The 14557-nt window shown below is 49.5% G+C and overlaps 1 protein-coding gene across 1 annotated transcript in view; it reads left to right on the forward strand.

Moving 5' to 3' along the window:
• The window catches only part of RERE (arginine-glutamic acid dipeptide repeats), a 128184-nt gene that overhangs the window by 38846 nt on the left and 74781 nt on the right, over positions 1 to 14557 (forward strand). The window contains 3 exon segments of the mRNA XM_038159560.1: positions 9657 to 9762; positions 11413 to 11509; positions 13600 to 13704. Coding sequence (XP_038015488.1) covers positions 9657 to 9762; positions 11413 to 11509; positions 13600 to 13704 — 308 coding nt within the window.

Consider the following 14557-nt stretch of genomic DNA (forward strand, 5'->3'; position numbering starts at 1 on the left):
TCTCCCTTTCTGGAGTGTCTGTTCTGTGTCTCAGTGGCTGGAAAGGTAAAATCTCCCTTTTTTCAGTGCCTGTTCTGTGCTTGAGGGGCAGGAAACGCAGAAGCTCCCTTTTTGGAGTGTCTGTTCTGTGCCTGAGTGTCAAGAAAGGCAGAATCTCCCTTTTCTGAGTAGCTGTTCTGTGCCTGAGTGGCAGGAAAGGCAAAATCTCCCTTTTGCTCAGCAGGGACTGATGGAGCCACTTAGGAAAACCCTTCAAGTCAGCTCCACCTTGTGCCTGACAGAGCTTCTGATGCTCTCAGGCTGGGTTTTGTCCCCTGGTGTCACCTCTGGGGACGGGTCCCTGCCTGGCACTCACAGCCAGGGATGTGATGGATCTGCATTTTTGACACTGCAATCACTGAACTCTAATCCATGGAGAATTTGGACTTGTAATTTTGATTAAAGTGATTGATTTTTAAAGCAGCCTCAGTTCGTTTTGGGCCGTTGGAGGGTATTTGAAAGGAAAAGAACTCTTTAATTAAATTAGTTGTGTGTAAGCATCCTGCTCTGCTTTCTAAGCAGAACTTCTGGGGGTTTTAAAATCATATTCCCTTCAGTTGTTTGTTGGCACATTTTAAGGTTAAAAGTGATGCAAAATTATTAAGACCAACAAACTCGTGCTTGAGCAACTCTTAAACTTCAAATAAAGTTTTTCCTTTGGGAAAACACCCGAGTTGTGTTGCTGTGTGAAGCAATTCTTGTCCACCCACCTGGATGTGATATTAATATACCCCATGGAAGGAATGCTGTGTAAACAACAAAGTGCTTCCCTTTTATTTGTAAAACCTCCTTTTCAGACTACAAACATGTCTAAAACGTTCAGTTTATGGAGAGAATCAAATAAGTGAGATAAAAGAATGTATATGTTTCAGTGCTGAGGAATAGAAAGACATAATTTATGCTCTGTATCTCCCGTGGTTGTGATTAGTGACCCGAGGCTGTTGAACTTCCTCTTTATGGATTGGGAAAATGCTGTGACAGTTTTCAAGGGAATTGCTCTCTTTGAGTTTAAAGAGATGAAAATGGGTCTGCTAACAAGGACCAGCTTCAGCGGGTGCTTTCATATTCCTCGTGTTTAAAAAAAAAAAAAAGAAGGCAAGAAAAGCAAAGGCAATTGGGTGCTTTGATAAATGTGACCCCAGGACCCTGGCAGGCAGCAGCTGCAGGATGGGAACAGCAGCCAGGGCTGCAGGGAGCTGTTCTGGGGTGCTTTTTGCAGTGCCTGTGCCTGAGCAGATGGAGAAGGGTGTTTTCCAGGAGGGGAGCTGCCATTTGGTGCCAGTTTTCCTGTTTGGAGCTGTTGTGGTGCTTCCCATGTTGATATTCCAGGAACTCCCTCTCGTGATCCAGGGTGATGAGCACCCTGGACTGGGATTTGGAGCTCCCCTCCCTCAGCTGGGGGAGGAAATACCTGAGAAGTGCCTCTGATTTCAGGTGTGCCTGTGCTGCACCCTCAGAACACGAACTGAGGCAGTTGTGAGCTGGTTTGGGCCTTTCAGCTGAAAACTTCACGCTCTGAAGTGCAGAATTCCATTAACTGTGGTGAAATATCATCATAAATCTCTGATCTGGAGGTGATTAAACCGAGGGGCTGTTTGTTACTAAAGACACTGGGCCAGGAAAACAAACAGCTGGGAGCACATCTGGAGCATGGCTGCGTTTGCAGCAGGCACAGTAAATATTGAAATTGGAGCTAATACTGCCTCCAACTCCAGATGAATTCCTCATGTGCTCCTTGGGAAGCACTTGTAGGACGAGTGCTGCAGTTTACACCGGTTCAAGTGCTGGGAAATGGCTTTGGATTTGTCAGTGTTGCTTGTGCCAGTGCATGAATATTTAATTTCATTTTTCCAAGGTTCTGAGCACTCCGGGAGCTCCGGGGCTTTTCGGGTCAGGTTCCCAGGGAGATGGCACAGCCAGAACTGCAGACAGCTGCACAGGCAGCTGAAACATGGGCTTCAGTATTGATCCAGCAGGCTTCTCCCCCCAGCTCGTGTGTCACAGAGAGGCAGAGCTCCTGTCTGATTCCACAGTCTCTAACACTTCCATTTTCCCAAAGACAGCCTCCTGCTCTGCACTTTGCAGGACCAAGGTCATGGAAGGGTTGAAACCTTTCTGAGAAGGTTCTCTTTGGTAAAAGAAAGCTGATGTAAATCATGAGCTCTCTCTGAACCGTCAAACCAAGTTTTAGACAAATTGCCTGAATGACTTCTGGTCGTGTTTCAGTTTTGGAAGGTTCCCTGCCGGTGTCTGCATTTCTGGTAGCTCGGAGAATCCTCCTGTTTCCAGTGAGCCTGGAGAGAACTGGCTGTGCTGATTCCCTTGGGGTGAATCCTTGTGCCCAGGCCAGGGGAGAGGCCTCAGCCCTCATCATCATCATCATCCTCAGGAGGCCTCTGGAGTCAGAGCCTTTGGGCCTGGCGCTGATGGGTTCCATCCAGTGCCTCCAGTAATAGAGGAAATTAATTTGAGTTCTGCACGAGGACTGAGTGCTTTCTGCTGCTTGGGCTCAGAGCTTTCTCTGCTGGACCTGGGAGTGAATTAACACCTTGACTTCTTTAATACAAGTTATTAGTGGCTTCATTTGTTGGAGCTGTAATGCTGTGGTGATTATATGGCCCAAGACAAACTATTAACTTTGGAATATTGCATTAGCTTGGCTGGCCGTGTTCACTGCAGTTCAAAGCAGAGTGCACGTGGTGGCCATGGGATGTGCTAGAGGTTTAAAAACCTAATTTCTCTATTTCAGAACTGCTTTTCTTGTGGACCATCCCAGTTGTCTGTATGTTCACACTTCCAGTGCCCAAGAAAAGTTGTTTTTTTCTTTATATCTCTCTCCCAACTTTTCCTTTGAGATTTTTTTCTCTTCCAGCAGGTAAATGCATCCTGTTTATTCTCAGTGTAGTTATTTCTGATTTTAGTGTTTTCAGCATCTGGCTATTTCCAGATGAATGGAGAGCATCTTTCCAATCTTTCTGTTCAGATTAGATTGCAGCCTGTGGAGCTGGCTGGGGTATGTTTATTTAGTCCTGATTTCCATACCAATACAAAGAAGAGCTCTAAAGCCAATTGCTGATGTAGCTATTGATAGCAGGGCGGGCAGCACGGATCTGTTAGAAATTCCCCGTGTGCTGAGATAGAGCCCTGTGTCCTGCAGATTGCCATGTTTAAGTGCTTTGTTTCCCCGAGGAGCTGCTCTGGGTGTTGCCCATTAATTCCGGGCAGGGTTTTGGGGAGGCTGGCTCTGGCCCTGCTGAGTTCTGTGTGAAAGGCTGATTTTGCTCTGGTTCCAATCAGCTGGGCAGTGACACACACGTCGGGCAGTTTCTGAGAAGAGGTAAACATTTCAGTAAGTGACCATTTACCAAGTAAATGACATCCTCTGGGGAGCTGCACAAGGAAACATTCGCTTCCCAGGCATTCATTTCCAAACACACTTTGTTTCCTCCCAGGAGCAGCGTTTGCTTTTGTGGTGGAACAGCCAAGTCAAGGCTCTGGCTGATCAGAGCCTTTTCTTTCCTTCTTGTAATTTCCAACCCCAGCCTGTTGGCAAAGGTGCTTGAATTTTTCCCGTTATAAAATTCCCTGCCCGTGAGGTGATATTTTAGTGACTGTTCAAACTCGGGGCTGGGTTTGCAGAGCAAACTCCTGCTTGTTTTATCCTCCAGCTCTTGGTGTGTCTTTGTTCAAAGGTAAACCCCTCAGTGAGATGGGAAAGAAAATGTGGCCTCTTGATATTTAAAAGGTGAGAAATCTATTTAAACGGTGGATGATGGCTTTGAATAGCCCCACTGCTGAGTGCTGCTTGTTTTAATAGAAGTGATAAATACTGTGGCTGCTCTGCAATTAGATCTGAGCTCTGTGCTATAAATGACATTTAATGGCAAATGCCAGGCGGGGCCGAACAACGGTATCTTCATTTCAGTGTTACACTTCTTTGGCATAACGCTAAAAAAACCTTGATGGAATTGAATTACCGGAGCATCCATTCAGCGATCAGATAAATGCATTTGTGATCCCATTAGGTGTGCTGGCCGCTGGCTGCTGGTGCTGAGCTGGGCAGGGGATGCTCAGGAGGTCCCTGGCACTTCTGGGTCAGCAGCTCCCTCCAGCTCTGCTCCTGGGGAAAGGCAGAATCTGTGCTCAGAGAGGGCTGGGAGGGGCAGAAAGCGTGAGCAGGGAGGCTGTGGTCAGTCAGAAACAGTGCTGCTTGCTTTCTCTCTCGGTGCTGTTAATTACAGCCCGTTAATGACTGTGTGTGTCTCCTTCTGGGATGTTTGTGCAGCAGCAGCAGAGATGTGGCACCTCCACGGCCTCTGTGGCATTTGGGAATTGCTGTGAAATGCAGATCTGTGAGTTCGGTGTGGAACAGGAGTTCCCTGCCCAGCTGGGTGCAGTGTGACACCCTGGAGGGACAGCAGCTCTGGGTGCTGGCAGCACCTTCCCCTGGACAATCACCTGGAATTCCACTGAACCTGGAGGTGTGGGGGGAAAATGAACCCAGGAAACCTGGATGGGAAAAAAGGAAACGGAGCAGAAAGAGACCACAAAGGGATTAAATGAGGTAGTAAGCAATGACCCATAACCTTCATGGAAGATCTTATCACAGTTTTATTTTAAGCCAGTCAGTTTTTAAGCATAACTGCCTTTTTTTATAACAAGATGAAATTATATTTTGTCGTTTAGGATCACAGTGAAATTTTAAGGGTATTTTGTACCTGAGTGCATTTCACTTCAGTGAAAGCAGGTGACTGGCTGGTTCTCAGCACAGTGAGCAGCTTTGTTTCTGGTAAAGCTGGAAAGCTGATGGAATAAACAGTAGAGTTTATTTTAAATACAGCCACCTCTCTCAGTCATTACCTGAAATGAATAATGTTCTTTTTCTCCTCTAAAGCCCTGGATGAGGCTGTGCTCAAGGTGAGACGTGTGAGTGACACTAAATAAAATAAAGGGCTGACTCTTGTTTTACACCAGCCAGCTTTTGTAGAACCCGCTGGGTTTGCTGCGGCGTGGCTGGAGCACAAGGAGCTGCAGGGCTGGCTCCTGTGGGGTGGCTCTCGCTGCTGCACTCACCAGGCTCAGTTCAGTGCCTTCCACTGCATTTCCTGACGGGTCTGTCCCGCTGCAGAGCTGCCACAATTCTCATCCCTGCTGTGGCCCAGCAGAACGTGCCGTGCTCTCAGGGCCGTGCTGGAGCTCAGGGCTGTGCTGAGCTCTGTTTTTCAGCAAGTCTGGCAGCTCCAGTGCCAAACACCCACGCTGGGAGACAGCAGATGGCATCTCCTGGGCACTGACTGCGTGTTCTGGAGAGCTCCAGCCCCGGGGCTTTGGGGCTGCCTCACGTGCACAGACAGCCCTGCAGAGGATGTGCCCTGCTGGAAAAGGGTTTGGGCACGCTGTGCAGTTTTTAAAGGTGTGGGCAGACAGCTGATCGATACCTGGGTGGGTCAGGGTGTACCTGTAGGCTCAGGGCTGTTCCTGGGGCTCTGGTGCCTTCCCCTGTCCTCCTGGGAGGGACAAGGCCACGAATGCCCCGGTTGTGATGTTTGCCAGCGCTGCCTCACATTCTGTGGATGCAGAGCAAACGCTTCTCTGAACAGTGTCCCTGAGTGTGCCCCCCGTGGGGTCTGGGCCAGGTGTGTCCCTGCAGGTGTGCAGAGCTCTGTGCACCTGTGAGAGCCTGGAATTCAGGGCAGGGGGAGTGTGGGCAGTGCTTTACATCTCAGAGTTCCTCCTGCACCAGGCTGAATTCCTTTCCATGCTGAGGTGACTCAGTGAATTGCAAAAGGAGTTTTGTTTGTGAATGAAAAGGACAGGTGAAGAATTCTTGCTGTAAGCAGTCAGAAAATGCCAGTTGTGAAAAAATCCGCTATTGTTTTGTCAATAAATTACACTGTGCCCTGCATGGATCACAGAAATGGGCCTTCAGCCTGGAAACAGCAATATTTGATAGCCCAGCAGCTCATTGCCAGCTCAGCTCACCCTTGAGTGAATCCTCTGATCGATTATCCAGGCTTTCCCAGGGCTCCTCATTTCCTGCCTCCCATCACTCCTCAGTCAGCCCAACCACACCAGCCACAGCCTCTGTGCCCAGACAAGCCACGGAGGCATGTTTGCATCAGAAAATCCCTGTAGATGGAGCAGTCATCAGATACCAGTGCCAGGTTTAGAGCTGCAGGCTCTGCTTGGCTGGGGTAAGAGCTCAGCCCTGCCCTGGGCAGGGGCACAGAGGATCCATCCATCTCCACGTGGCCCCTCCATTGCTTCTGTTTCACATTTGTGTTTCTTGCTGAACGCTGACAATGCTGCTCTCTTTGCAAGGAGTAATTACGTGTTTCCGTGCAGGCGTCTGAATTAAATAATCAAGCTGCAAAAATAACATTCATTTGTAGTAATAACCTCTGCATTTCCAGGCTGGGTTTGCTTGGCTTACAAACAGCTGATCAGTTTTCTTAATTAATTAGCAAACAGCCTACAAAAAGATACCCTGAGAACGTTGAATTGCACGTGCTGATGTGGAGAGGGAAGAGAAACAATCCTTGCTGTGTCTCCTTGGCTCCTGATTTCCAGATAGGTTCATTTGTTTCCCCCCTCTGCTTTTTTCTTTTTTTCCCCACAGTGAATCTGAGTGGGTTTTATTTTTTTTTTTTCCTTTTCTCTCCTTTGACTGTTAGTAAATGTCAGAATTACCCAAGAGCCAGAGCAGTTCTCCAGCAGGATGAGGTTTCCTGGTGGCAAACCCGTTGGGAAGGGAGGATGTTCTGTTCCTTGTGCCTGTTTGTTTCTCTGGAATCGCTGCTAGTCCCAGCTCCAGCGTGCCCATCTGTCATCCCCAGCCTTTGGCACGCTGTTCCCAAAGCTAGCTGGGATTGAAGGTGCCTCTAAATAGGGCAGGGAGTGAAGTGCAGGGATTGTTCCCTCGGGAGGATCTGCAGGACATCTGTGCTGGTTTGCACAGTTGGGCTCTCACCCCCCTGGACCTGGAGCCTCTGAGGATCTGTGGGGTGTGCAGGAACTCTGCTCTGAAAAACAGGGCAAACAGGCACCTTGGAATTGTCACGAGTGCTGTGGAAATCAGGACATTCCTGCTTTTTAAAGAGAACTTGCAGCATTATTTTTTCCCCTTCAAGGCAGAGGCTCATTTTAAATAGAAGTTGACCAGATGCTTGTGAACCGAGATGCTTTAATCCATTTACAGATCCCATCTAATTCTTGTTCAATGTCCAAAACTGATTCATGCTGTTTAAAAGGAACAAAACCCAAAATGTCAGCGAGATTAAAACCCCCAAATGAGCACTTTGTGAGCGCTGCAGCAAAAGACAATATTTTCATTAAAGGGGAGAATGTGGCTTTGCAGCACAGGGAATCGTTTGGAGCTGACAGAAAGACACTTGAAATTTAAAGCTCTTGCCGTGGCTGCACTTTCTGCAAGCCTGGATTTGGCATGTGACCGTCTGCAGCTTTTCAGATGTAAAGGTGTAAAAAAGGAAAAAAAAGTCACACTTTTAGGAGGGAGGGGACACTTCTTTTGTGTGCACATGGTTTGAAAATAAATAGTCTGCCACAGAAGTTGGCGCCTTGACACCTCTGAGTGCAGCCTGCTTTAGAAATGACACACGTATTTAGGAAGTTGGCTGGCAAAACAGCATGTCTAGGAATTTCTGTGCCACGAGGGATGGAAATGTGAAAAGGGAGACTCTGACAGACGTTCTGTATTTTTAGCAAGATTCGGGTTAAACCCCACAAAAAGGTCTGTGCTGGAGAGCGGGCAGATGTCAAGGGTGAATTTGGGCACCCCGAGCTGCCCCTGCAACGCTGTCCCCTCCCGCAGGGTGTCTGGAAGGACACACAGCCATCCCTTCACACTGCCTGCCTTGCTCCTTTGCCCAGGGCCAGCAGCTCCCTCTCTCCTCAGCTCTCCCCTTGTCTGTGGGTGCTCCTTCACACCTGGGACCGTTTGGGGTTTGCAGGGAAGCTTTGGCATTCCCAGTCCTGCCCCTCCCCAGCTGCCCTGTGCTGCTCCAAAGCAGCACCCCAAACTGCAGGCTGGCATGTGCAGCTGTGCCTGTGCCTCCTTTGCAGGGCTCCGTGCAGTTCTGGCCTTTGAAAGACTCCAGAGGCACAAAAATCAGAGCGGTGCTGCTTGTTGCTAGCTGTCCTTATGCGTGTGGATGGGATTGGTGCCAGAGGAGCTCTCAGCATCCTCCCAGGGTCTGTGGAACAAAAGAGGGGGGTTTTGTCCTCTCAGCTGACAAACACAAAGAGAATTTGCAGAGAGATGCTGGGTTGATGTTTCCCATCATTGCTGCGAGCTCCACTGAGAGAGTTTATGAACTCTTATGAGAGGGTAACAGATTATTTACTTGGACTTTTTTGTCTCCAGAACTCGGAGGGCCTGCCCATAAAAGCTGTGGTGCACAGAGCACTGCTCCAGCAGAACAGCCCCGGTTCTGAGCAGCAGCAGCAGGAGTCAGAGCTGCCTCTCCCGCTGTCCCTTTGCTTTTCCCCTGCATTCCCAGGCTCCTTGATCCCATTGCAGCTGCGGTGCTCTAACAGGGCTGGGCTCCCCTCAGCCCGGGCTGCTCCGGGGACGGGGATGGGGATGGGGATGTGGAGGTGTCGGTCCCGGCTTTCCTGGCACAATGCTGCCGCTGGCAGTGCTCTGCCGGTACTGCACGGCTCTGCTGGGGAAAGCCTTTCCCGGCAGCTCTGGCCGGAGCTGGCTGCGCAGGAAAGCTCTGGCAGCAGGAGCAGCAGAGCCTGCCGGCAGCCAGGGAGCCCGGGGCGGGCTGAGGAGCCCAGGAACAGTCTCAGACCGGGCCGGGGGTTGCAGCCCGGAGGAAAACAAGCCTGCAGTTGCCTCATGCCAGAAGAATGTTCCCTTCCCTTCAGGCCTTTGTTTCTTCTGTGCTTTGGAGCAGCAGAATATCAGACCAGGGGTTTGGAGATGAACTGAGCACAGTCTGTAGTGACTCCAGCTAAAAGTTCTCTTTAAGTGCTGCTTCAGTTTCCTTCTAAGAAGGAGAAAATTGGTGGCTTTTTTTTTTTTTTCCCCATCAGTGAAAAAAGAGCATTTGGGGAAGACAGTTTTGTGTAAATTTTGCTGTGAGGTTGATGAGCAGTCAGAGCCTGTAATTATTGTGATTGAAGTGCAGTATCCTATTCTTTTGTGTAATAAAGAACATCTATGATTATGTCTGGATCCATCTGTCCTGGGGGAAAAAAAAATCTATTATCTCTTGGTTTCCAGTGCTAAGAATGGTTGCACTGAATGGTGTCACTGTGGGTATTCTTTGTTGCATGTTTGGCCATAAATACTTCTTATTTGTGAAAATCAGCAGACTGCACGAGGCCAAAAATTGCAATCCTTTTCTGATCCCTGCCTCTTTCCTTGGGTTAATTAACGTGAGTGAGTAGATTGGGGTTTGCTGGTCAGATGCAGAGGGACACAGCTGATGCAGGAGGGGGTCCTGCCTTTGTCTGGGCTGGAATTGAACCTGTCACCAGCACAGGCTGGAGAAATTCCTCCCTCTGGGTCTGACCCCGGGGGTTTCCCAGTGAGGGCTGTGGGGCTGGGGCTCATTTCCCTGTCAGTAACACCCAGGGTTGTTTTTCAGAGCAAGAGGGACCATCTGCTGATGAATGTGAAGTGGTACTACCGCCAGTCCGAGGTGCCCGACTCGGTGTACCAGCACCTGGTGCAGGACAGGCACAACGAGAACGGTGAGTGCCTCTGGGGCAGCCTGGCTGATCCTGGCTGTGAGCCAGCCTGGCTGATCCTGGCTGTGACAGAGCCAGCCTGGCTGATCCTGGCTGTGACAGAGCCAGCCTGGCTGATCCTGGCTGTGACAGAGCCAGCCTGGCCTGATCCTGGCTTTACCAGAGCCAGCCTGTCCCAGTCCCAGTCTCAGCTTTTCCAGAGCCAGCCTGCCCCAGTCCCAGTCTCAGCTTTACCAGATCATTTGTGCACAGGGGATGGAACCAGGACATGGCGTTGGAAAAGGGCTGCTGGTTTCTCTGCCTGCCTGGTGTCACTGGGGTGTGTCCTGTTCCTGTAATCAGGGCCGTTCCAGGTGTGCTAGAAGTGCTGGGCTGCATTATTAATAATAATTAATAACAACAGCAACAATATTAATAATAGCATAACAAAATGACTGTCATTATTATTGTGAGTATGATGATGATGATGATTATCTCCTTGAGAGAGGACAGAAAAGCAGAATCACCCTGGATCCTTGGTAGGCCTCCTGGACACTGTGCTGATAATGAACTGAGCACCAAATTATCTGCAGAAATTGGGGATCTGCTCTGGTTTTTGTGGCTCTGCCACAGTGGGAGCTGTGTGTCTCTCAGTCGTGCTCCCTCGCAGTGAGCATTCACTGTGATTAATATTGCAGTGAGGGATGGAACTGAAGCACTTGGAGCTGTTTCCCCTTTTCTCTTTGCAAAAACAAGTGTGATCCTGGGTTTCATAGAAGCAGAAGAAACTTTAGTACATATCCCAGTGTCATTTATCTCCTGCCTCCAGGGAAGACATAACATTTGCTTCTGTTCTTACCAGGAAATTTCCTTGAGGCAACTGTTAAAAATTCTGAAGGTACTCCAAGGTGAACCGTGATGATAAAAGTTGATGATTGAAATGTGGAGTGCAGCAACTTTCTGGTGCCTGACAGAACAAAGTTGAGCACACGTTCCCCTTTTAAAGGACATTCTGTGTGTGCTTTTAGCAAGAGCTCCACAAATCTAACATTTCTGTTACTAATTTATTTGAAGCTTCTAAGAATGAGATTACAGGCACAGTGTCAAAAAGTATTTTTGATAGCCTGGCTGCTTTTTGATGCAGTCTCTTGTGTGTGGAGAAGTATTTTTGTGTCTTCCTCAAAGGTATTAGAAAGAAGTCATGGAAAAAGTTGTCTTCCAGCTCTTTTGTTAACACTCAGAGTTTTCTGTGTTCGAACAGGAATGTCAATATTTACCTCAAAGCCAGAGCCCTGCAGTTAGCAGTCAGGATTTTGTTGAAGGTTTGCCATCAAGTATGCACAGGAGCCCACACCTTGTCCTGGAAACCAAACAGATCCATTCCCTTGGTTCCTTCCACCTGGGAGTGACTGCTCCCTGTGGTCCCCATGAGTCACCCAGAGCCCTTAGAAAGGTTTTCCCTTCAGAAATCCTGGCAGAACTGATGGAGCAGAGTAGATGTGATGTGATGTTCTCCCACATCAGTTCCCACACCCCACCCCTGCCCGGCCACACACACAGCGTGTTTGTCACCCCGGGTGCATCTGAGGAGCACCCTGGGGCTGTGCCTGCCGCTGCTGGTGGCACTGGTGGCCCAGCTGTGTGTCAGGGCTGTGCTGGTGTTTGTCTCTGCAGACTCGGGCCGGGAGCTGGTGATCACTGACCCCGTGATCAAGAACCGCGAGCTCTTCATCTCCGACTACGTGGACACCTACCACGCTGCTGCCCTGAGGTGGGACACTGGGGACACCTGGGACACCCTGGGGACAGCCTGGGAACAGCCTGGGGACACCCTGGGGACAGCCTGGGGACAGTCTGGGGTCAGACTGGGGCTGGGGGGACAACCTGGGGACACCTGGAGACACCCTGGGGACAGCCTGGGGTCAGCCTGGGGCTGGGGGGACAACCTGGGGACACCTGGGGACACCTGGGGTCAGCCTGGGGTCAGCCTGGGGCTGGGGGGACACCTGGGGGCAGCCTAGGGAACAGTCTGGGGTCAGACTGGGGCTGGGGACAGTCTGGGGTCAGCCTGGGGCTGGGGGAACAGTGTGGGGACAGCCTGGGGGACAGTCTTGGGTCAGACTGGGGCTGGGACAGAGATTCCTGGGCCTAGGGGGACAGCCTGGGGGACAGCCTGGCCTGCGACAGAGGTTCCTGGGGCTGTGGGGGGACAGCCAGGGGGCACAGAGGTTCCTGGGACTGTGGGGGGACAGCCAGGGGGCACAGAGGTTCCTGGGGCTGTGGGGGGACAGCCAGGGGACACAGGCTGCACAGGCTGAGGGAGACACCCTCACCTGGGATGTTTTCAGGTCCCAGCAGCAGGGCGTTATTTGTCAGCTGATTTTCAGCATGCCAGACATGCATGGATATTGTCAAGATGCAAATTGAATAATCTCCCTGATAATGGTGCTCAGATGGTGTTTCACCACAGCCATCTGGAGACATTTTTTTGTTCAGAGTCACTTTGCTGAAGCCACTTGCTTCAAGACAAACTGGCTTCTGTTCTGGTGGGGGAAAGCCTTTGATTCACATATTAAACCTTTCTTAGAAGCTCAGAGTGCTGCAGCCGTGTGCTGGGAGCCCCTGGCATTCCACAGTGCCTCTGCTGAGTCCCCTTCCAGGAGCCAGGCTGGAAATCTGCTCAAACACAGAAACTCAGCTCTGTGGCTGCAGTTTTCCCAGGACTGTTCTAACTCCCCTGCTACACCCTCACAGTTCTTTCTCCCTTTAAAGAAAAGATAGGAATGGAAAGATAAAAATGGAATTTAGGTGTGTGCCAAACAAACTTGAAGAATACCCTCAGAGTGCACAGGATGAGCAGAAGGATAATTGCACATGGTGTTCCTGCAGAGAGCACGGGGGAGGCACAGTGTGTCGTGATGCATGAAAGGTTAACATCAGATTCTCATTTATTATAACACCAGATTGTTTCTCTGCCCTCTGCAAACAAATGGCTCTGGACACACGATGGATTGATGGCAAACTGGGGAATAAAAACCAGTGATTGTAACTAGCAATATTCTGCTCTAACCAGTGGAAAAATTTAACTAGAGGGTAGTTGTAGATCTCTGTGGAGGTGTGTAATAAACATTTGCTTTTTACCTCTCTGGTGAAATGCAGAACTCCTGGTCTGGAGTGCTGGGAACAGGAGGTGCTGCTGCCATCCAGAGAGACAGTGCAGCTTAGCTGGAAAATGCTTGTTAGCTGCCAGGTGAATTACTGAAAGGAAGCTAAACCTCTTTCCCTAGAATACTTTTAAAATATGAAATACCAAAACAAAACCCCCTGCTCATTTTCTGTCTCTCCAAATGACTAAACCTGGAAAGCAGCGTCAGCCTGCAGGGAGAAAATCAGTGTTAAAATCAGTGCTAGAGAGCAAGGCTGGCACTCCGGGTGTGTGGGAGGCCTCTCAGACCTGGCTGCTGCTCTTTGCTCCAGCAGCATGCATGGTGGAGTTTTGGAGGATGTAGGTGTGACAGCTTTGCAGGTTGGGGACTGTCAGGATTGCATTTTGAGCTGTTTGTTGGGCTGGTGGTATTTGGGCTCCTCAGGACTGTGCTGGCTGGAGGAGAATTAATGTGTTTGCAGAGCAGCATCTGAGCCACCGTGACTGCATCTCCTTCCCTTTCCGCCGTGGGAAGAGCCCACATGGATTTTTGGTAAAGGATTTTAGTTAAAGCAGCCCTGTATTTATGGTGTTCTGGACATTTATGAGAGCAGGGATGCCCGTGGCTTCTCCCCAGACTGCAGTGGCACTTAATTAAAGTAGCTGTTACTCAAGCTGGAATTCTAATGCCATTTTCTGCTCTTTCTTCCTTCCAGAGGCAAGTGCAACATCTCCCATTTCTCTGACATATTTGCTGCTAGAGAGTTCAAGGCACGAGTGGATTCATTTTTCTACATCCTGGGCTATAATCCAGAGACAAGGTGAGTGAAAATGGCTTTTAAACTCCACTTCACCACTGACCTGAGCTGGTGTTCACTCAGAGGTTGGACTCGATGATCCTGGAGGTCTTTTCCAACCTTAATTCTGTGAAATTACTCAGGGGAAGAAAGGTTCAAATCCAGCTGGCAGGAGGCTGGGCTGGAAGGGATGCGAGGGAGAAGCTGCAGATTTCTGAGTGTGTGTTTATACAGGAGAAAAATAAGAGTAGAAAATCAGATTTTGCAGTGAGTCCTGATGTCCAGGTGCATCTCTGGGTAATTAATGTGCTGCTTCTAAACAGCTTCTTGGAAATATGGAAGTTTTTTAAAACTTGCAAACTTCAGCAGGAATTCTTGGCTGTCTTGTTGGCTGAATGTACACCCTTGAAAATACCTCTAAAAATCGTTTGCATATTCTAGTCAGCAAAGTTGAAATTTAGACACTTCTAAGAAATCAAATTGAAAGTTTTTAAGTGTGGAAATTCCTGCTTTCGTGTGTAAACAACTGTCCAGGGTCCCTGTCAGAATTCCTGGTTTATGCCTTGCTGGCCTGGAACAAATGAGAGGCACAGAGAGAATTATTTTGGGGTCAGTTCATATTTGAGGAAGGGGTGTCCCTGCTCCTCAGCCTGCCTGGGCTTTGTTCAGCCAGCCTTGGAGAGCTCAGCCCAGGCTGTGGCTTGGTTATTTTCTGGGTCCGAACATGACACTTTCTGCATGCATGGGATTTTCTAACACAGAAAATGCCCCACAAATGGCAGCATTGAGCAGCTTGCTGTTCAGGGGGGGGTTTCCATGAGCACCCAGTGAGAGATGAAGAGTTTGGCTCAGGTCTGTGCCCTCTGGAAGGGAATTG

The sequence above is a fragment of the Motacilla alba genome, chromosome 21 (assembly GCF_015832195.1).
Source record: "Motacilla alba alba isolate MOTALB_02 chromosome 21, Motacilla_alba_V1.0_pri, whole genome shotgun sequence".
Taxonomy (NCBI): domain Eukaryota; kingdom Metazoa; phylum Chordata; class Aves; order Passeriformes; family Motacillidae; genus Motacilla; species Motacilla alba.